Below are 22,536 nucleotides of genomic sequence, written 5' to 3'. Positions count from 1 at the left end.
TGTGAGCCTAGCCTAATCTTGTGGCTTTTTTTCCTTGTCCAGCACTGGCTTCTCTGGACTTTGCACACCTCCAGGAGAAGAACCCAGAAAATTGATCAGTTCTAAAAAACCATGCCCCACGTGAGTTGCTGTTTCTTTCCTTCTTGAAGTACAATCATTTTGTTGTGTAATGTGAACACCAGATTTATCCCAGAATTTCCTGCCTTGTTTGGTTCCTTAAGGGAACTGCTTCCAAACATCTCCCATTCTAGCGAGTAATAGTAGCAAAGAGCCCAATTCTTCTCAATGCTTTTCCCCTCTCCAAACAGTTTTCAGATATTCATTCAGCAGATAATTCTACATTGTCCACAGGCATAGTCTTCTGCCCAGAGCTCTGAGGGAACAGAAATACCTCCTTTTAAGATTGGTACACATTAGTACCACGGTTTGGTGAGGTAGAGATGAGTGTTTAAATGTGATACATGACAAAATTTGATCTTCTCTACAATCCTGGGTTTTCCATTTGAAAGTGATAGCATTTTTTTTGTTGGATGTTCCTAGTCTCAGTGTGTGGCAAGATTTTCTGTGAAAGTTTGAAAATTGGTTGGGAATGGGGTTCTATGAAGGAAGGACTCTTGTTGCTGATATAGTTTCCTGTTGCTGCTGTTACTAATAACCACTAATTTAGTGGCTTAAATCAATATAATTATGATTTATACCTCTGCTGGTCAGAAGTCTGAAATCAGTCTGAAAGGGCTAATATCATAGTATTAGCAGAGCCATGTTCCTTCTGGAGGTTCTAGAGGACTGGAGAATCTGTTTCCTTGTCCTTTTCTGGTTCTAAAGGCTGTCCACGATCCCTGGGGTGTGGCTTCCATCCATTTTCAAAGCCAGCAATCACATTTTGACTTGTGCTTTCATCATCACATTTCCTTCTTTTACTCACCTGCCTCCCTCTATCACTTACAAATACATTGGGCCCAACCAGATAATCCAGGATAACCCCCTCTCAAGATCCTTAATTTAATTGCACTTCTAAAGTCCCCTTTGCCATGTAAGGTAAGGTATACATAGGTTTTGTAACGAAATTCAGGTCCAGACCATTTGTCACTTGAAAGTTCAAGAGATAAGCACTGGTGAAAGGATGGTTAGCTTTATTCAGGAATCCAACAACCCAGGGGAGGCAGTGAACTAGTGTTCAAAGACCACCGAGTTCTGTCTCCATATCAGGGGTTTTTAAGGGAAATTAGAAAAAATGATGATCAAAACATTCTTGTGAAATGTGCAGTCTCAGGCCATTGCTTTGTTGGTCATTGCTTTCTTGGTCAGTGTTTTGTGGCCTTCTGTAGGTGCCATCAGCCTATTCTTATCAGGCTGGTCAGCCCATTCCCAGAGTTGTTAGTCTGCATATTTTAATTCCCTTATCTCTGTTGAAGGTCCTGTTTTCCTGAGACTGTTCTTACTGAATAATCTACAAAGTCAAGCAAAGTAATAATTATATTTAAGCAAGCAAGCTTTTCTTTATCATTGAGTCAGTACTGTTATTGGGGGATTAGGTTGTGGACATGTTTGGGGGGCCTTTATTCTGCCTTCTACAACCCTCTTGCCCAGGAACCAATGAGAGAGGATGATCATAGTCAAGTTCACCTTGGGATTTCCCAGAATGTACTAGTTCAGAGTGATGTCTCTGTGTGCCTGGACTGGCATCCAGTACCTTGCTATAGCCTAGGAATGTGGAAAATAGGAGCAAATAAAACATGCCAGATGCATACTCTCAAGAATTATAGATTCTAAGAGCTCAAAGACATTAGAGAATTTGTCTAATTCAGATACTCCCAAATAAGCAGATCATTTTGTATGTAAAATGGAAATATGTCCATTCTGTTCTGTGACATAATATAACTTGATGAATCTGAGTCTTCAAAAAATTCTTAGGTTATATTCAAATTTTATTTTCTAACCTAGAGATTTGGTAAACATTGTTTGGAAAATTCATCTTTTTAAAAGTCTTTAAAGGCAGAAGGGAGAGCAAGAACTTGTATTAATTGAGAGTATATTAGTTATTGAGGATTTGGAAGCCTTATCTGCTGTGCAATTAAAACCTGTCTGTTGTGAAAAAAACGCTTGCAGTATTGTATTTAATCAAGAAACTGCACACATCTGGCTTTTTAAATTCTCAGACCTTTCTGGATAATGGAATTGTTCTATTGTACAGAGGAAGTTTTATCTGTGGCAATAGGAATGATAGAGAATCATGTTAATACTACTGTTTAGGCAACCAATTTCCTGTTGTTTTGTGTTACTTGCTTCCTTCAATTACCTCCTCCATTTTCTTCTCATTTCACTTCAGAATCATTCCTGTATTTTCACAAGTAATGGATTTGTTGTTTCAGTTGTTGGTGACTTTCAGGGATGTGGCCATTGACTTCTCTCAGGAGGAGTGGGAGTGCCTGGACCCTGCTCAGAGGGACTTGTACAGGGATGTGATGTTGGAGAACTACAGCAACCTGATCTCGTTGGGTAAGATCATCCTACGTAATATTCAGAATTTGTTCCCCATAATTTCTGCCTCATTCATTGTGAATTTCTGATCTCCATTCCCTAAGGAAAGGCTTACGTTTGAGTAGAAGTAGAAATGGACAGCTCCACCGTGTACCTTTTTATCTCTTATCCTTTAGACTGTCACATCTTTCTCTGTCACTTCCTGTCAGTGTCTCCCTTCTTTGATGGCCAATGGACTAGATTTGAATCTGGGAATCCCCTAGCATGACCATGTACCATTTCCTTTCTTTTAAGCTGGATGTGCAGTCCCTAAGCCAAATATACTTTCCTTATTGGAGCAAAGAAAGGAGCCCTGGATGCTGATGAGAACCGTGACATAAAGACAGAGCTCAGGTGAATAAAGGCTGGTCACACTGTCAGCTATTGCTAACAATACAGCTGATCCGTAGGTGGCAGCACTTTGAGGTGTGTGCCTGAAGCTCTCTTCAAAGGCCTGTGGAAAGAAGGCTTGAGACGTAGGGAGAGCAGGAAGGTTATGTGTGTGAGTTCCCCGTGGAACCTCCCTCCCAACTCCCATTTGCCACTCTTCTGTTTTACATTCCCTTTTTGTTTTAATAAGGGAGCTACCTTTGGTCTGATCTCTTTTGGGGACAATGCTTTTATCTATTTTTTGAATTACGTTTTTTCCTGGTTGCTCTTTTATAGTTAAACTTGGATAAGTATCTCTAGCCAGCACATACGTACTGAGAGCTTGCTATGTTCATAGGTTAGGAGGACCAGGAATGATAGCTCAGGGGAGGTAACATTTGAATTAAGACCTGAATAAAGTTGGCTGTAAATCAGGGAAAGGTGTGTTCAGGCAGAGGGAAGAGAAGATCCTGAGAGAAACTGAGCTTCACTTGTTTGAGAATCAGCAAGAAGGCCAGTGTGGCTACTGAAAGTGGAAATTTGAGGTGAGGTTAGAGAAACAGGCAGAGATCAAATCATGTAGGACCTTGTTGGTTGTTGCAAGCAGTGAGATTTTATTCTAAGTGTGATAGGAAGCCCCTGGCTGACTTTTTGCAGACAAGTAAAGGATCTTTGTTTAGAGGTCACTGAGTGCTATGTGAACAGTGAAGATAAAAATGAAAGCAGGAAGACTAATGAGAGGACTAGTTCAGAAGTTCACACTACAGATAACAGTGGCTTGGAATTGGGTTTAATATGTGGAGGTGATAAGAACAGGCTATATTTTGAACGTAGAATTAACCTTCATAATGGAGTTATTTTGAAGATTGGCAATAGAGGCATCAGGGTTTGGAAGGCTGGAGAAGGAAGTCAAGAGTTATGTATTTGATATGCTCATTAGATATCTGTGTGGTGAAGTTAGATAAGCATTTGGAAGCCTGTGGGTGGAGGGGATAGTCAGGACTGAAGAGATAAATATGGGATTACTCTCTGTACCGAGGAACTGAATGAGATTATGGAGCGAATTGGTTTAGATGGAAGGCAAGGTACAGTTCAAGGACTGAACCATGGGGTGTTCCAGCATTCAATCAGGAAAACAATCTAGCAAAGGAAATTGAGGACTAACCTGAGTAACCTGTGACCTAGGAAGAGGGAATGCAGTGTATTGGAAGCCAACTGACAAAAGGAGGAAGCAGTTAGCTGAGAGAGATAATGCTAGGAGTTCAAGTAAGAGGAACGCGGAAAATTGGCTATTGGATTTGGCAGGATGAAGGGTGTTGGTGACCCTGACAAGGTGGGTTTGGCAATGAGAGGAACAAAAACCTCATTGTAGAGTATTTAAAAGAGAGTGAGAAAGAAGTAAGTCAACAATAAAAACTAGAGTGGGACAGTGAATTAACTCACCAGGCACTGTTGAAGGCCCATTTGAGGAACTCTCAAAGTTACAAATAGAGTTTACAATATTTTAGAAGGTTTTAAGAACACTGTAATAATTAGGGGAAAGAAGTGTGATTACAGTTTATATATGCAGTATTATTTCAACTACATAAAAATCCATGGAACAAATTTAGAAAGGAAATATGGCAAAATGTTAATTATGGTGGTAGGAGAGAAAGAAAAGCAAAAGGTATAGACAGGAAGCATGCATACCTCTTGAGAAGTTTTGCCATTCTCCTGGTTCACCCTGCAGCTCCTGTCCACTGCAGGGTGAACCACAGAATCAGGAGAGGTTTTTGTTTTTTGTTTTTTTTTTCAAAGGAGAATCTTTAAAATGGTGGTAGGCTGGGCACAATGGCTCAAGCCTGTAATCCCAGCACATTGGGAGGCTGAGGTGGGTGAATTGCTTGAGCCCAGGAATTCAGGACCAGCCTGGGCAACATAGCAAAACCCCATCTCTACTTAAAATAAAAATTAGCAGGGCATTATGTCACATGCCTGTGGTCCTAGCTACTTGGGAGACTGAGTTGGGAGGATCATTTGAGCCCCGAGGTCGAGGTTGCAGTGAACCATGATCACGCCACTGCATTTCAGCCTGGGCGACAGAGCAAGACCATGTCTCCAAAAAAAAAAGAAAGAAAGAAAGAAATGAAGATAAAATGCTGGAGGGGTGGCATAAAGGTAAATGATCTGGTAACTTCAGTGGTGGTGGTCAAAAAGGACGGTTGCTTGAAAGTGTGCTTTAAGACGTGTTGCTGTTATTGGTAATAACATCCTTTGACATTATATATTATTATGTTAGTACAAGTTGTGCTAATCATTATTAAAAAGAGACTAATCTATTATGGATTTGGCAATTGGGGGTAGGAAACATGATGTTTGGGAATGAAATGATTAGAATATAAATAAATGGTCCTATTATTGTAGGAATAGTGAAAGATGTGAATAAATTTTAGCTTGACTTTTTCCCAAGGGGGGTCTCACGTTTTAAGGCTTCAGTGTTCTTTGGTGATGGATTTTAAGAATAGGCATATTTCAGAAATTTCAATTGAAGTAAATAGTGCTAGAATTATTGAAAAAAATTATGTGGATGTTTCTAGTTTTGGTATTTAAACATAGATGCTGGTCACTTTTCAAAGTGTTATAGTGGAACTAATTCAAGTGTAATAGGTGTCTTAGTTCATACTGTGATACTATAAAGGATACCTGAGGCTGGGTAATTTATACAGACAAGAGGTTTATTTGGCTCGTGGTTCTGCAGGTTGTACATGAAGCATGGCACCTATGTCTGTTTGGCTTCTGGTGAGGACCTCAGGCTGCTTCCATTCATGATGGAAGGTGAAGGGGAGCCAGTGTGTGCAGAGATCACATGGTGAGAGAGGGGAAAGGTGACAGGCTTTTTTAAAAACCAGCTTCCTTGAGAACTAGTAGAGCGAGAGCTCAGTCACCCTTGAGGGAGGGCACTAATCTGTTCTCGGGGACCAGCCCCCATGACCCAAGCACCTCCCACTAAACCCCATCTCCCAAGACGCCATACTGGGGACTAAATTTCAACATGAGATTTGGTGGGTACAAACCACATCCAAACCATAGCAGATGGTATTTCATGTTGTATATCCATCAGTGTAGTTATTGTCATGGCATGCCTGATAAATCAAGAAAATGTTGTGGAAAGAAAGTCAAGCTAACACCTACAAATACAAAATGGATTTTGGCTCAGGTTGAGTGTATAACCTGAAAATATGGGAATCAGTGAATAAATCCTGTAATGGTGAAGACTGCAGCTATTGATAGAACATGTTAGAAATGTGCTATAGCATAGTATATATCATGAGGATTGATGTCTGCTGATGAGTTAGAACAGTTCCTGTTAGGCCTCCAACTGTCAGCAGGAAAATAAAGCCTAAACCTCATAATATAGCTGGAGATCATTTAGTATTACCTCCATGTAGGGTTGCTAGTCAGTTAAATACTTTAACTCCTGTTGGAATAGCAATAATTATAGTAGCTAGTGTAAAATACATTCAGGTATCAGTGTCTATCCATGCTGTAAATATAGTCTCATACGATAAAGCTTATGAGCTAAATTGATATTATGGGTCATATTATTTCTATATAATCAAATGGTTCTTTTTTTTCCAGAATAATAGGTAGCAATATGTGAGATTATTCCAAAACCTGGTAAAATAAGAATGTACACTTTTGGATAGACAAAAATATCAGAATAAATGTTGGTCTAAAATTAGATCTCCTCCTCCAGCTGGATCAAAAAAAGTGTATTAAGGTTATGGTCTGTCAGTAGTATGGTGATGCTGGTTGCTAGTACTGGGAGAGAGAGTAATAAAAGCACAGCTGCAATTAATAGTGGTGTCTGGTATTAGATATGGCTGGTGGCTTTATAACTGTAATAAAATTAAAATTAGTAGCTCTGAAAATTGATGAAACACCTGCAAAATGTAATGAGAAAATGGTAAGATCTTCAGAGGCTTCTGCATGTACTAGATCAGGCCATGTTGAGTTATTTTATACAGTGAAAGGTAGGGGTCCACTTTCATTCTTCTGCATATGGCTAGCCAGTTATCCCAGCACCATTTATTGAATAGGGAATCCTTTCCCCATTGGTTAAGGCTCACCTGTTTTCCGATGTCACAGTACTGCTGCTTCCTGTAGAAGGGGCTTCCTCCACAGGGCCTGTGTGAATGGGTGTTGTGCTGGTGTCAGCTGGTTGGGTTGGTCTGACCTCAGGCCCTGGGGGAAATGGTCAGGCGCCAGCAGAGTTGGAATGGGGCAAGTAGTTCCCCAGTTCCCAGGCCCCTAGCTGGCCCACTGGACAGCCTGTGTGAGACCTGAAGGGGCTGGACTGCAGTCGGGCTAGCCCAGAGTTCAGGTGCTGGCTATGATGTGGGGAGGCGGGACAGGTTGGTTTCCAGGTCACTGGTCAAACTTTCATGCATGGTCCTACAGAACACTTAGGTGGTGGGAGCCCAAGGGAATATCAAGGTATGTGGGGTTTGGATTTTCAGAAGGGCTCTGGGCTGCAGGTGAAATGTTCAGGTGGGGGCAGGGTGGCTGTGCTGTGGGCCTTTCACTGGAGCAGGACTCCTGCAATGGAGACTGACAGCTGCGGAGCACGTGGCGCGCTTGCCCTTCCCTCCCTTCCAAACAATGCCGAACTTCACTGTTTAGGGCATACAGAGGTGCCAAATGTTATCTGTTACCTCTGGGAGTTCTGCCCCAGAGGAACACAGAACCGCACGCCACCAGAGTTTAGGCAGAGGTGCGGTTGCTGCAGAGGTGCGGTTGCTGCGCTGGAAGCCTGAGCTGGTGAGCCTTAGCCGCCTCAGAGGAGGTAGGGCAGGGGTTGCATGGTCTGCTATCTGGGAGGTTCCTGGGGGAATGTGGAGCTGTGCCTGCCTGCAGAGTTCAGGTGGGGACAGGGTCGCTGTGCTGGGGAGCTCAGGCGGGGGCAGGGTGAAGCCGAGCCTTTCCTGGCGAGGAGGGGCTGGGCATTCTGACCGCCCCTCAGCACTGTGACTGCAGCTTCCACTGGGGTTATGGCAGCTGGCACCAAGCTGCTCAGGGATCCGGGGCTTGTGGTGCTCCACATGGGCTTGAGTAGTGCCTCTGCAAAAACTCTAGGTGGCTTTCTGTGTTGGTCTAGTGGCCCAGGGATGGGAGTTGGGGGTTCCTCATGTGCCCAGGATTGCAAAGGGCCATGTGGGAAGTGTGGCTTCCCCAGGGACTCTCACTCTGTCAGCGTTTCACCATGTTAGGGTGCTTCTCCCACTCCATGCCAGTCCCAGGAAGGTGGCTGCCTGGCTTCTCTCTCTGTTCTCTGTGAGTTCCCTGGCGTCCGTGGTAAATCCTGACATGGTCTTTTAGACCAGCGCTATCCCAACCTTTTTGGCACAAGGGACTGGTTTCATGGAACACAGTATTTCTGGCCGTGGGGAGTGGGGCGAGAGGGGAAGGGCGGACTGGTTTGGGGATGAAACTGTTCCACCTCAAATCATCAGGCATTAGTTAGATTCTCATAAGGAGCCCGCAACCTAGATCCGTCCTGTGCACACTTTACTATAGGGTTCGAGCTCCTATGAGAATCTCAAGCTGCCGCTGATCTGACCGGAGGCGGAGCTCAGGTGGTGATGCTCACTCGCCCACTGCTCACCTCCTGCTCTGCAGCTCGGTTCCCCACAGGCTGCCAAACAGTACGGGTCTGTGGCTCGGGTCTGTGGCTTGGGGTTGGGGATCCCTGTTTTAGATGATCCACTTAAAGAGACAGTATTTACTTCCGACTTTGTTTCCTCTCCCTGAGAGTGGTGCACACTAGCTGCTTCTAGTCAGCCATCTTGAGTGCCCCCTCTAGAGTTACATTTAAATTTACATCGATTAAAATTTGAGTAAATTTAAAGTTGAACTGAAATTCTGTTCTGAATAGCCGGCTATCACCAGATTTTCACCTCTACTCATGGATCTTCTCACTATTTTGCTACATATATGAGTTAGTCTGTGGGTAGCTTGTCTGGTTTTGGGGTTTTTAGCTAAAGTTCTCTTAATTCATTACATAAAAGGTATAAAGGATTAGCTTTGCTTTTTTTGTCCTTAATATTCTTTCATCTTCGCATTATGATACTTTTTCTGTAGCACCTGAAGAAATCCCTTCTCCTATACTTTATGTTGTGAGTAAATGTTTTGGTCTAAATAAATATAATTGTTAGGTTCTGTTGATTTGGGGCTAGGTTTGGTTCAAAGTGGTCAAATCAATATGAAACCTTCCAGATGTAGGCTGGGTTTAATAAACACTTTGGTTTATTAAAGCATATAGTATGCTTACGTTGTTATGATTTACCTCATATATAAATTTATGTTAATTATAAATTTGGATATATTGAAATATTTGAGGAGGGTGATGAAAGGTTGTGTGCGTACTTCATGGCCCTATTCAATTAAGCTCTCTGTTCTTAATTTACTATGAAATTTTCCTTTCGCCTTAAATTTCATAAAGTTTGTTGTGAGTGGAATGTTCTTTAATTAGAAAATATAGCCCATTTCTTTCTGTTTTATAAGCTGCACCATGACCTAACGTTTTATGTAAATACTTGTGTTTAGTATCTTTTAAGGTTTTGCAGAAGATGGCGGTGTATAGGCTGAATTAGCAAGAGATAGTGAGGTTTACTGGGGTTTATTGATTACAAAAAAAAAGGGATATAAGCACTGCCAAGTCCTTTGTGTTTTAAGCTGTTGCTGGTAGTACTCTGGTGAATAACTTTGTTAATTTAATTAAGTTTATGGCTAAGCATATTGGGGTATTTCTTCCCAGTTTGGGTCTTTGCTATCATGTATTCAGAATATATTAAATCACTTTCATAGTTTATTTTTATATTAGCTGTAGCTTTTTATGACCTAGTTAAGGTATAACTTTATTTGTTTATAATCTTAAACATGTTTTATGCTGAGTTTTATTAATTTGGGTTAGTCATATGACTGCAAGCATGAAATTTTACCAACCCTAAGGAAAATTAGTATAACTTAGTCAATCTTGTGTTAATTGCTTTATTTTTATCATTGCTGTTTTCTGTGGCTGTATGGTAGAGTAAGGTTTTACGAGCTGCTAATTAGTGTGCTTGAAGCCTGCTCTATTTTATTTTTGTTGATCTAGAGGACATTCTCACTAGAATGCAGATAGTTGCAAGTGTTACTAAAAATGAATAAAGAGGCCAGGACCAAACCTATTTGTTTATAGAGTTATATGAACTCATTTAGGCCATTGTCAGTGCCTTGCTTTGTGAATTAAGCTACATTAGCTTATATGTGGAAAATTCTCTCTCAAGAAAAAATGGCTAAGTTTAAATGCTGTGTCATTATTGGTGGATTTTTTAGTAAATTTAGTAAAAAACAAACTTTTAACCCAGAAAGCCTAATTTTTAATTTATTTTTTGGATTTTGATAAATTCTTTAGGAGTTGGGCTAAAACTTAGTTCTAGATGAACTTGTGTGTGTGTGTGTGTGTGTGTGTGTGTGTGTGTATGCATGTATGCCTTACCTGTAGTTAATAAATACAAGATTTCCTGTTTTGAAGTTTGGCAAGAATAAAAGCCTTATATCCACAAATACTACAATAGCTTGAGATTGTGGAGTTAATTAACGGAAATTGTGTGTATATGTTTGTGTCATGTTTTTTACTATGTCCACTGAACATGGAGTAATTAACACTTTATGGTTTCAGTGTAGAGAAAGACTATTCAATTTCAGCTCAGCTACAGTTTGCTTTATTGCATCAAGTCCATGACAGCCATGTTGGATCACAACATTCCCTAAATTAAAAAATACCAAGTGTGTGACACCATCACAGTGATGTGTGATCATGGACTGGTTAGCCATAAGCCACCAAGATGTCTTATTAAAGAGGAATGAATGGGCAATCTTAAGTCCGTGACCCTGAAGTAAGAACCAGACGGCAGGCATAGTTTCATCCAAGTTTCATGGGCCCAGAACGAGAAGTGGGACACATCTCAAGCAAGTTGCTGGTTTCTTGAAGCTTAGTACTAAAGAAATCCTGTTGGTGGTAATAAGCTTGTTGTCAAGGATTGATTTGACTGAATGTACTGTGAATAATCAATAATTTCATGTCCTATGTAAAATATAAGGATTTAATGTATTGAAGAGTATTTGTATGGTAAATCTGACATATGTGGGTATGCCATTCAATAGGTTAAGCACTGTTTGTAATTTCATGTATATGCTTATATGCATGGGGAGTGGATCTTAATGTATGATTACACATGTACATACAATGTACAATCAAGCATAATAGTACTAGTACATTATTATCAGGAAAAGCACATAATGCATCCATAAAGTAGTTAGATTTTATTTTCTCAGTACTGACATAGCATTTAACAATAATTTTTCTCAAGTAGCAGAGTCAGGTTATAGTTTAAGTGGAACTTCAGCTTCAGAACTCTGAGACTTGAGGTTCTAGTTTTGTTATTTGGGGTGTTGTATTGTTAGGTTTGTTCATAGAGTTATTTATAATTATGTGAATAATGGGTTATGATGAAGTGGAGGTGATTTTTGATTTTGAAAATGTAAAGGATTGGGTAATTTTTGAGGGTGAAGAGTTTGGACGTCTTCAGGAAGTTTCTGTAGGTGTAACAGCATTATATAGTTATGAAGGCTGACTTATGGCTGTGGCCAGTTGATCTTTATTTGTTGGTATCTTTATTGTTACTGAGATTACTCTGGGAAATTAGATAGCTAGGAGTATAGCCAGTAAAAATGAGATAAGGAAGGAGAAGAAAATACTTTCATTAGGAGATGGTTATTGAAACTATCATTTGGAAGTGAGAAATGATTTTTAGAGTGACTTTTTCTAGTCATATCTAGTAAAACTGGTGCTATGTTTAGGTTTGTTGAAAAGTTTAGGTATGGTGATAAACCATGAACAACTGTTGGGAAGAAACCTAGAAGGTTGGAAAATTCGTGTAGGTATGAGGACTCAAATTTAAGATTTTATGTTATTAGTTGAGTTCTAATGTTATAATGAAACTTAAGGTAGTTAAAGCATGAGCTAAGAGTTTTAGGTAGAATGGCATAGTCATTTGGGGAATAGTTATGGGAATAATATTTTTGGAGATTAAAAAACTCAGTGAAAATAATACTGATTGCAAGACATTCAATTGAATTAGCTCGGAGGGGACTGTTTTTGTTGATTTGAGTTAAAGTTGAAAAGCAGGGTTGTCCCAGGACTGTAAAGAAAATAATGAGTACTATAGACAGCTCTTAGGGAGGTGACAATAAGCATGATTTAAAGGGCTCAGGTGTTAGCATACGTTGCAGTTTTAATAATTAAATCTTTGGAGTAGAAGCCTTTAAGGAAAGGCATACCTATTAAGTGTAGACTTCTAAAAATGAGTAAAGACGTAAAGAGTATAGTTTTAAATAGGCCTCCTAGTTTTCTAGAATATTTTTCATCATTCAGGGTACGAATAATGGATCCAGAGCATAGAAAAAGTATATGTTTCAGGAATACATGTGTACAGATGTGAAGAAATGCTAAATGTGGTTGATTAATGCCACTAGTGACAATTAGGAGACCTAGGTTTGAGGTGGAAAGGGCAATGATTTTTTAAAATGTTATTTTGTGTTAGGGCACAGATTGCTGTGAATAAAGTAGTAATAGCAGCTAAGCAGTTTTGTTATTTTCTTTTTTCTTTTTTTTTTTTGAAACAGGATCTCGTTCTGTTTCCCAGACTGGAGTGCAGTGGCACAATCACGGCTCACTGCAGCCTCACACTCTTGGGCTGAAGTGATTCTCCCACCTTAGCATCCTGAGTAGCTGGGACTACAGTTGTGCACCACCATGCATGGCGGATTTTTTTTTTTTTTTTTTTTTTTGTAGACACAAGGTCTGTGTCTACTGTGTTGCCCAGGCTGGTCTTGCACTTCTGGGTCCAAGCGATCCTCCTGACTCAGCCTCCCAAAGTCCTAGCATTACAGTTGTGAACCACTGCACCCCACTGTGTTTTATTTTCAATTAGTAGATAAAAGTGTATCAATAAGAAAATTCTTGTTACAGCTATTGTGCTGAAATGAAGTAAGGCTAAAACTAGTGTTGAGCCCTCTGTCACTGATGGCAGTTATGGGTGAAAACCAAATTGGGCAGATTCACCAGTTGCTGCTGCCAGGAGAAGCCTAATTAGACAGTGTCAGGGTTGGGGTTGAGTGTGGAAATTTTTTGGAATTCTCATATGCTTGAGTATAACAATCATGCTGTTGATAACAGGAATCCAATATCTCCAATACTTTTATATAGAATTGCCTGGAGGCTGCTATGTTTGTGTTTGTTAGGCTGTATTATCATCCATTAAGTAAAAATGATATAATTTCTGTTGTTTTTCATCCAATAAAGAGTTGGAAGAAAAAAAAAAAGAGTTGGAAGAGGTTGGTGGCATTAGCTAAGATTAGTGTGGTGGTGAGGAATATAAGTATGTACTTAAGTAACTGATTAATATTTAGATCTGAAAGTATGTATCACATTGAAGATTCCATAATCAATCATGTGATGAAAGAAGCTACTAGTACAAATATTATTGAGAAGTAGTCTAACTTGAAGCTGAGTGTCAGTTTTAAAGTTTGAATAGTCATTCAATGTCAGTTTGAAATAATTATTTCTTGCCCTGAATGAATAAATATTAGGGTTGGAAATAGGCTGGTGGCAAATGAGTATTTTTGTAAATAGTTACAGTAATTGGTAAAAATAAGTTGGTAAGTAACATTATGATAGAAGAACAGAAGAAATTAATTAATTTTATTTGAAGTTGCACCAATTTTTTGGCTCCTAAGGCCAACAGATTACTTCTAACCTTTAAAAGTTCAGAAAGCCACATTGTTATATATGGAGGCATGAGTTAGCAGTTCTTGCATACTTTCTTAGCAAAAACAGCAGTTCCCCCTTATCTGCAGCATATACATTCCAAGGCTCCCCCAGTGGATGCCTGAAACCAGAGCTAGTACTGAGCCATATATATAATGTGTTTTTTGAATCTGATAAAGGAGATAGCTACTGGGTGGTGACTAATAGGCAGATCCTATTTGGATAATGGCAAAATTAGACAATATGCTGGTCAGAAGGATGATTCATGTCTTGAGCAAGATGGAGTAGGATGGTGTGAGATTTCATCATACTATTCAGAATGGCACACAGTTTAAAACTTATGAATTGTTTATTTCTGGTATTTTCCATTTAATATTTTGGACCTCAGTTAACTATGAGTAACTGAAACCACACAAAGTAAAACCTTGGTAAGGGGGAACTACAGTAAAGAGTTTTAAGCTTCTATATAAGATTGACAACTGAATGTTTTATTTAAACTATGTTTACAGTGTATGGGTCCTAGAATAATTTTGGAGTTAAGTGATAGGGGTAACAGAGGTAGGAGATGTATAAATATGAGAGCATTTTCTCATGTGAATGATGGTTTGATGTTATTAATGTGATATGTGAATTTTTCTCATTGTGATGTGATTGATAGATAGAGGGACTATATGGCCATAATTAGTACATTAGTCCTATTTGGATAATGGTAAAATTAGATCATAAAACAAGATATAATTTCAAATAATTCTCCATTCTGGTTAATAGTTGATAGTAAGGCTATCAACTGCTAACTCATGCCTTCATATGTAACAATGTAGCTTTCTGAACTTTTAAAGGTTAGATGCAATCTGTTGGCCTTAGGAGCCAAAAAGTTGTTGCAAAAGGCTAGGTCAGTTAGGCTAGCCCATACTTACCATGTTTCTGTTAAAGGAAGTAATGTCTGTAGTCTGCGAGCTAATAGTACAGATGCTCCTCAACATATGTTGGGGTTACTTCTGGATAACGTCAAAAATATTGTAAGTAGTTCTATGTAACCCCTTGGTAAGTCAAGGAGCATACTGAATGTGTACTGCTTTCTTACCATGGTAAATTTGAAAAATCTTAAGTCTAAGTATCATAAGTTGGGGAACCTTGTGTATGGTTTGGCTATGGATTTGTTCATAGTTTGAATTTGTTTTTTTGTTTTTTTGAGATGGAGTCTGGCTCTCTCACCCAGGCTGGAGTGCAGTGGTGTGATCTCGGCTCACTGCAACCTCCACTTCCTGGGTTCAGGCAATTCTTTTGCCTCAACCTCCCAAGTAGCTGGGATTACAGGTGCCTGCCACCATCCCTGGCTAATTTTTGTATTTTTAGTAGAGCTGGGAGTTTCACCACGTTGGCCAGGCTGGTCTCAAACTCCCGACCTGAGGTGATCTGCCCACCTCAGCCTCCCATGCTGGGATTACAGGCGTGAGCCACCGTGCCTGGAATCGTAGTTTGAATTTGTAAGGCAAAATCATTTTGATGTTGTGTGGTCATGGGCAGTTATTAGGGCTCCTATAAAACTTCATGGCATTTGGATGAGGAATGCTATAATTAGTAATGCTGTATGAGCTACAGATGAATACACAATGAGTGATTTTAAGTCTGTTTAGTATGAACAAATAGAATTTGTTATAATTATTCCTCATAGTGATAATATTAGAAATAGGCTATATACTGTTAGTAGATTTAAAATTAGAGTAATTTGTATTACACCACAGCCTATTAATTTTAGTAATGTGGCTGCAAGAACTGTGGGTGCAGCATTTGGGGCTTCTACATATGTTTTTGGTAATCAAAGATGGAGGATATAAAGGGGTGGGTTTTTTCGTTGTTTTTCCTTTGTTTTTACTATGAATGCTATAATGCCTTCTATTTATAGGAGACTATTCAGAAGTTTGGTAGTATTTGAATTCAGTAGTAGGTTATTAAGATATTTAATGAATCCATGGTGTTTTAGATATAGATTAATTCTATGAGTAGGGGTAAAGAGCCAATCAGTGTATACAACAGGAAATGAAAGTCCTGTGTTTCATCATTCTGTTTGGTTTTCTCATTTTCTCATTGGGTGGTAACAATTACAGTTTGAATTAGAGTTGCTCCAAAGAGACTACAGAATACAATTAGTTCTATGATGGTAAATGTCATGATTAGGAATATTTGTAGAAAAATTAACATTGAGTATATTTTTTTGTATATCTGATTCCTTGAGTTGGTGTTGACTTGCTATAATTATGTCTATCTTGGGAGAGGTTAGGTGAAGCGAGGCGGAGGGAAAGACATGAAGGAAAACATTGTTTCTGGCCAAGTAGTGTGCTCAAAGTTTCAAAAGGATCAAGAAGGTGAAGAAAATAATCAGAGGCGGGGCAGAGGTTGTAGACGATTTTGTAGAAAGTACACTGTGAATTCCAAAAGGCATAGTTTGGAGTGAAGTAGGACATGGATGGGATAAGAGTCCTAGTGATGACCAAGGACCCAGGAAACCAAAGCTTTTAAGATAATTGAGATAACCCAGAGATGTCAGGCATTAAAGGATTGGCCTCTAGTGGTCTTTTAGGGGAGGGTGGGTGGTTATTCTTTTTATAACTTAAGGATAGTAAGGCTAAGAGCTTATGGAAATTGAGATCTCTGTGGAGAAGCCAGCCTTAATAGCAGAATGTGGAGGTCTTACCAGAGCTATGGAGGCTTTCCTTGTAGACTGCAGTGGGTGGAGTGGCTGTCTTACAGAAGAGAGATTACTGGAACAGCATTGCTAGGAGCCTGGGATTGGGGACAGCTTCTCAGGAAGTGCAATGGTACATGAAGTTTCAGGTGAGCCCTGAAAGAATGAAAAACAGGTAAGGAGACTGAGGGTAGAGAGAAGAGGGAAGAGCATTCCTAGCAGAAGTAACAGTGTACTGCAGGCCATAGGAGGATGGAGCTTGGTTTATATGAGGTATTGAGAGAAGGCTTTTGCAGCTGGAGCCTAGTGAGGTTGACTGGAGCCAGGCCAGGCAGAACCTGCTAGAGGTTATGAATACAACCTAGTAGGTTATAAGCAGCACTTGTTGTTGTTTTTAATAAAATAGGAGATAAAATAACAAAATATGAATATATAATACATATAGCAAAGATAATTTTATGACATCCTTATGTTTGAGTGTGTGTACTCAGTCATAATATGTATTTCTTACTATGAAACTTTAGTCAAAAGAAGTTTGAAAAAATACTGCAGAAGAGTTTAGATTTTATCCCTCCAATTTTTGCAGGCTATTGAAAAATCTTAAGATGGTGACATAATGTGATTTTCATATTTACTATTCCATTCTATCTATCTGCCAGATGGAGATTAGAACAAAGGGTCTCATAACATTACTGAGTAGGTTTTTGTTGTGGTTCAGGATGCTTTGGGGCCAGGCGCAGTGACTCATGCCTGTAATCCTAGTGCTGTGGGAGTCCGGGGCAGGTGGATCACTTGAGGCCAGGAATTTGAGACCAGCCTGACCAACATGGTGAAGACCCATCTCTACTAAAAATACAAAAATGAGCCAGGCATGGTGGTGCACACCTGTAATCCCAGCTACTCAGGAGGCTGAGGCAGAATTGCTTGAACCTGGAGGCGGAGGTTGCAGTGAGCTGAGATGGCACCACTGCACTCCAGCCTGGATGACAGAGCGAGACTCCATCTCAAAAAAAAAAGATGCCTTAGGCTTCCCGAGTTTCAGCAGTGGTGTTGGTGATACGATAACAGATTCGAGAGCTACTTAGGAGATATATTCAGTAGGACTTGATGGGGGCAAGAATAAAAGAAACCTCCTAAAATGACTCCTCCTTTTCAGACTCCATTTTGTTGTCTTCACTCATCACCCCTTTTGCAGTTTTCCCTTTTTTCACCATATAGTTTTTTCATTAATATAATGACAATAAAAAGAGCTGGTACTTAATTGAATACATTTTTATATGTACTCCTCATTCTGCGCACAGTTCTGAGACTTTGGTATTCTAATCTTAACTTTTTCTATATTCCTCTAGATTTCTGTTTAGCACCATCCTGTGTTCTCATAGTGCCTCCTACCCCAGAAACATATTAGATTAATATTTCTTCCCATTTTTATTAGGGCATTAGCACATAGGTAGCTATTTTGGGTCCCAACTGAATTTATTTGATTCCTTATAGTGTTCCCTTAATCACCATAAGCCCATTGATTTCTTTCAGTGTTTTATAAACCATATTGTTCTTCTATGAAAGAAACAAAATAAAAGCAGGGTCTATGTTGTTCTAGGATATGTTGCTGACATGAATTGGTGTTAAACTGAGCTGTGCTGTGTATATGGCAAGTGGGGGGTGGGTAGTTGCTTTTGTTTTTATCATTTCTTTTTGCTTTTCAGCAAAAGTGTGTTTTCTCAAGTTTTGGAGGCTTATTTCTAAAAGACTGGTTAAATTTGAGCTTACTGATGTGTATTTATTTTTCTTCCCATGACCAGTCTTTGTTATTCTACAGCCTATATACAGTGGTCAGAGACCCTGTGCCTGCTGATCCAGTTACATCAGATAGGTTTCTCTGCATTTGAAAAGTACACTTGTTTCTCAACTTCTTTCTTCGGAATAATATAACATCTTTATTGTGTAAACTTGTCACTATTTCTAGGAGATTTTGAGGTACTTCTTTGGGAAATATAAGAACATTTGGCCTTAAGTAATAAATATTGGAAAGTAAGACATGAAAAACTATATTAAAGGAATAAAACATTGTATGTATACTGTGTTCTGGAGACTAGCTATATAATAAAACAGGCATTTTCCCCCTACATGTGTAGAGCTTGAGGAGTAGAAAGATCAACAGATAAATAAATGAAATTTTAGAATTGCAAAAATTCAAACAAGAATTAGGAATAAATTACAGGCATAGAAAATACATGGCATGGACCTAATTAAAGTGATCCAGGATAGTCTTTCTGAGCAGCTGACATTTAAGGTAGGGCATTTCACACGCAAAGGAGGTGGCCACTTTGAGAGCCTTCTTGGCAGATGGAACAGCATATGGAAAATCTAAAATGGGAAAGAATTTGACATGTTCTTGGAACTTAAATCAGACCAATAAGATTAGAGCATTGTTCTGAAGATAGTAGTGGCTCAATTTGAGGCTTAAAAGGTACGTTGAAGAAATTGGAGAAATTTAAGAAAGAATTGGATCGTAAAGGGGCTTGTAGGCCATGAATAGGAGTTTGGATTTTATTCTAAATACAAGGGTAAACCATTGAAAGATTATTAGCTCTATTCTCAAACTTTGTGTTTTATGAGAAGCATCTAAGGAGATTTATGAATGAAGGAACATTTACATTTTAGAAATTGTTGACAAATATTGAATGCCAACAATGTGTAAGTAATGATGTTAGGCACTAGAGATAAAGCAGTATATGAAACAAAGCCCTTGCTTTGATTAAGCATGGGACAGACAGACAATAGTCAAACTTTAGAAATGGTATATCCATTAGTGAAAAATGCAATATAGGTACAATTTTGTGTTGGATGTTTTGATAATGTGACAGCTGAGCAGAAAACTGAAATGAGGGAACAAGTCATGCAGGTATCTAGAGGAAGGGCATTCTAAAGACAAAACTGTAGGCATATGCTTGACACTTTTTAACACCAAGGAGGCCATTATGACCACAGCCAAATGAATAATTAGGGGAGTGGTAAGTGATGATATCAGAAAAGTGGCCACAGGCAAGCTTGTGTAGGGTCTTGTGAGCCATATTAAGGACTTTGGATTTTATCCTGAGATGGCAGACCATTAATAGGGAAGATTTTTAGCCGGGGAAATCATGTTATATAAACCACATTTTAAAAGAATTCCTCTGGCTGCTGTATGAAGAATAGATCATAGAAGCAAGGATGAAAGCAGAGAAACCAGCTAAGAGGTTATGACAATGAGAGAGGGATGACTTGGCCTAGGATGGTGGTAGTAGAGGTGGTCAGATTCTTAATGTTGACAGGAAGGCTGATAGGATTTGTTGATAGATTGTATGTCCAGCTACACATCTGTTTGTTTTCAAGAGGGTGTTTTTATTACTATTTTATAAGCCTCCTGGGTGTCTCTAAGCCATTCCAAAGTTTGAGAACCACTGACTTAACCTATTTTTCTAATTACCTTCTTTCCTATAAGCTCTCCTTTTTCTTTATTCTCTCCTTGTGCCTTTAAAGAAAAATGGCACAAAATATTTCTGTACTGTTTAAGCCATTCTATTCTTAATGAGAATTATTTTCATCGATCATTTTTACCATAGAATTTTTATTTCTCCTTGTAAACAAAAGCAGGAATTTGCTTTCTTTTTATTCTACAGACTTGGAATCCAGTTGTGTGACCAAAAAGTTATCTCCAGAAAAGGAAATTTATGAAATGGAATCACTCCAGTGGGAGAATATGGGGAAACTTACCAACCATCACCTTCAATACAATGGTCTTGGAGACAATATGGAGTGCAAAGGCAACTTAGAGGGTCAAGAAGCAAGTCAGGAAGGGCTTTACATGTGTGTCAAAGTTACCTGTGAAGAAAAGGCCACTGAAAGTCATTCAGCCTCTTCTACTTTTCATCGGATAATTCCTACCAAGGAAAAATTGTACAAATGTAAGGAATGTAGACAAGGTTTCAGCTACCTGTCATGCCTTATTCAACATGAGAAAAATCATAATATAGAAAAATGCTCTGAAGTTAAGAAACATAGGAATACCTTTAGCAAAAAGCCAAGCTATAGTCAACATCAGAGAATTCAGACTGGTGAGAAACCTTATGAGTGTATGGAATGTGGAAAGGCCTTTGGTCGTACTTCTGATCTCATTCAACATCAGAAAATTCATACTAATGAAAAACCTTATCAGTGTAACGCATGTGGGAAAGCTTTTATTCGTGGTTCACAGCTCACTGAACATCAGAGAGTTCATACAGGAGAGAAACCATATGAATGTAAGAAATGTGGAAAAGCCTTTAGTTATTGTTCACAATATACTCTTCATCAGAGAATTCATAGTGGTGAAAAACCCTATGAATGTAAGGATTGTGGGAAGGCCTTTATTCTTGGCTCTCAACTTACTTACCATCAGAGAATTCATAGTGGTGAGAAACCTTATGAGTGTAAGGAATGTGGAAAGGCCTTTATTCTTGGTTCACACCTTACATACCATCAGAGAGTTCATACTGGTGAAAAGCCTTACATATGTAAAGAATGTGGGAAAGCCTTTTTATGTGCCTCCCAACTGAATGAACATCAGAGAATTCATACAGGAGAGAAACCCTATGAATGTAAAGAATGCGGGAAGGCCTTTTTTCGTGGCTCACAACTTACTTACCACCTGAGAGTTCATTCAGGTGAGAGACCTTATAAATGCAAAGAATGTGGGAAAGCCTTTATTTCTAATTCTAATCTTATTCAACATCAAAGAATTCATACCGGAGAGAAGCCCTACAAATGTAAGGAATGTGGAAAGGCCTTTATTTGTGGCAAACAACTTAGTGAACATCAGAGAATTCATACAGGTGAGAAACCCTTTGAATGTAAGGAATGTGGAAAGGCCTTTATTCGTGTTGCATATCTTACTCAACATGAGAAAATTCATGGTGAGAAACATTATGAATGTAAGGAATGTGGGAAGACCTTTGTACGTGCTACACAACTTACATATCATCAAAGAATTCATACAGGTGAAAAGCCCTACAAATGTAAGGAATGTGACAAGGCCTTTATTTATGGCTCACAACTTAGTGAACATCAGAGAATTCACAGAGGTGAAAAACCTTATGAATGTAAACAGTGTGGGAAGGCTTTTATTCGTGGCTCACACCTTACTGAACATCTGAGAACTCATACTGGAGAGAGACCCTATGAATGTAAGGAATGTGGGAAGGCCTTTAGTCGTGGCTCAGAACTTACTCTGCATCAAAGGATCCATACTGGTGAGAAACCCTATACATGTGTCCAGTGTGGTAAAGACTTTAGACATCCTTCACAACTTACTCAACATACAAGGCTTCATAATTGAGAAAGCCTTGAATGTGATTAAATTTAAGAAAATCTTCATCATCTATTTCGTATCTATAATGAATGTAGAACATCTTCTTGCTTCTGCTCAGAATCTGCTCATTCTTAGAAGGCCTACATTAACATGGATGCAGAATAATTTCAGAAACCCCTTAAATAATTAACATCTCTATAAACGCTAGAATATAATGCTGAATTATATCCTTTATTAAGCATCATCTCCATTTCACCATATCCTAACTGAAATCGTATATATTTCTTGTGTGTTTTTTTCTATTTGTAAAATACTGTAATTGTATTACAATGACTAAAGTATAATTAAATACATATAATTCCCTTTGGATAGTATCTGATATTTGTTGTTAAAATGATTGCCATTATCATCATTACATACTGTTAGAGAACTCAAACGGTGGGAATATTTTATGATTACAGTAAAAAGATGCAACCATTCTCTTATCATGTATCCCCTTTAGAACAACAGATACTTTATTTTAGAACAAAACCTTTAAAGTATAGTAAAGGTATGAAGGACTTCTGAGCATCAGATAATCCATACCAGGAAGAAACTTTCAAAAATTGCTTTAGGGCTGTTGTTTTTTGTTGTTTTTTTAAGAAAGTGAAAGAGAGATTATTTTTCTACAACAAATTCCAAAAGCAAAAGTTTTTGGCCCACATTTTCTGATTGTTACTTTAAGGGAAAAAGAATTTCTTAGCAAAATGATGGCCAAGGTAGTTCCATATATATATATAC

The 22,536-nt window shown here is 38.8% G+C and overlaps 2 protein-coding genes across 28 annotated transcripts in view; one reads left to right on the top strand and one right to left on the bottom strand.

Moving 5' to 3' along the window:
- The window catches only part of ZNF571 (zinc finger protein 571), a 29,650-nt gene extending 7,520 nt beyond the window's left edge, over positions 1-22,130 (top strand). Inside the window, exons 2-4 of one of the 2 annotated variants that reach the window (XM_055369228.2) lie at positions 43-120; positions 2,373-2,499; positions 20,090-22,130. In XM_055369228.2, coding sequence (XP_055225203.1) covers positions 112-120; positions 2,373-2,499; positions 20,090-21,783 — 1,830 coding nt within the window. In that variant the 5' untranslated portion in view covers positions 43-111 and the 3' untranslated portion in view covers positions 21,784-22,130. Of the gene's footprint in view, positions 1-42; positions 121-2,354; positions 2,500-20,089 lie in introns of those variants that run through there. The other variant, XM_055369227.2, reaches the window with a different exon arrangement.
- The window catches only part of ZNF793 (zinc finger protein 793), a 79,430-nt gene continuing 58,010 nt past the window's right edge, over positions 1,117-22,536 (bottom strand). For 7 of the 26 annotated variants that reach the window (XR_010132126.1, XR_010132123.1, XR_010132127.1 and 4 more), the window contains 5 exons: positions 20,292-20,350; positions 16,437-16,583; positions 6,999-7,113; positions 1,627-2,974; positions 1,117-1,450 (listed from right to left, as the gene is read on the bottom strand). The gene's annotated coding sequence lies outside the window, so the exon portion shown is untranslated. Of the gene's footprint in view, positions 1,451-1,626; positions 2,975-5,582; positions 5,682-6,998; positions 7,114-10,171; positions 10,922-16,436; positions 16,584-20,183; positions 20,351-22,536 lie in introns of those variants that run through there. The other 19 variants (XR_010132135.1, XR_010132141.1, XR_010132142.1 and 16 more) reach the window with 17 other exon arrangements.

The sequence above is a fragment of the Gorilla gorilla genome, chromosome 20 (genome assembly GCF_029281585.2).
Source record: "Gorilla gorilla gorilla isolate KB3781 chromosome 20, NHGRI_mGorGor1-v2.1_pri, whole genome shotgun sequence".
NCBI lineage: Eukaryota > Metazoa > Chordata > Mammalia > Primates > Hominidae > Gorilla > Gorilla gorilla.
The sequence above is the reverse complement of the archived record's forward strand: the minus strand, read 5'-3'. Positions and strand labels throughout refer to the sequence as shown.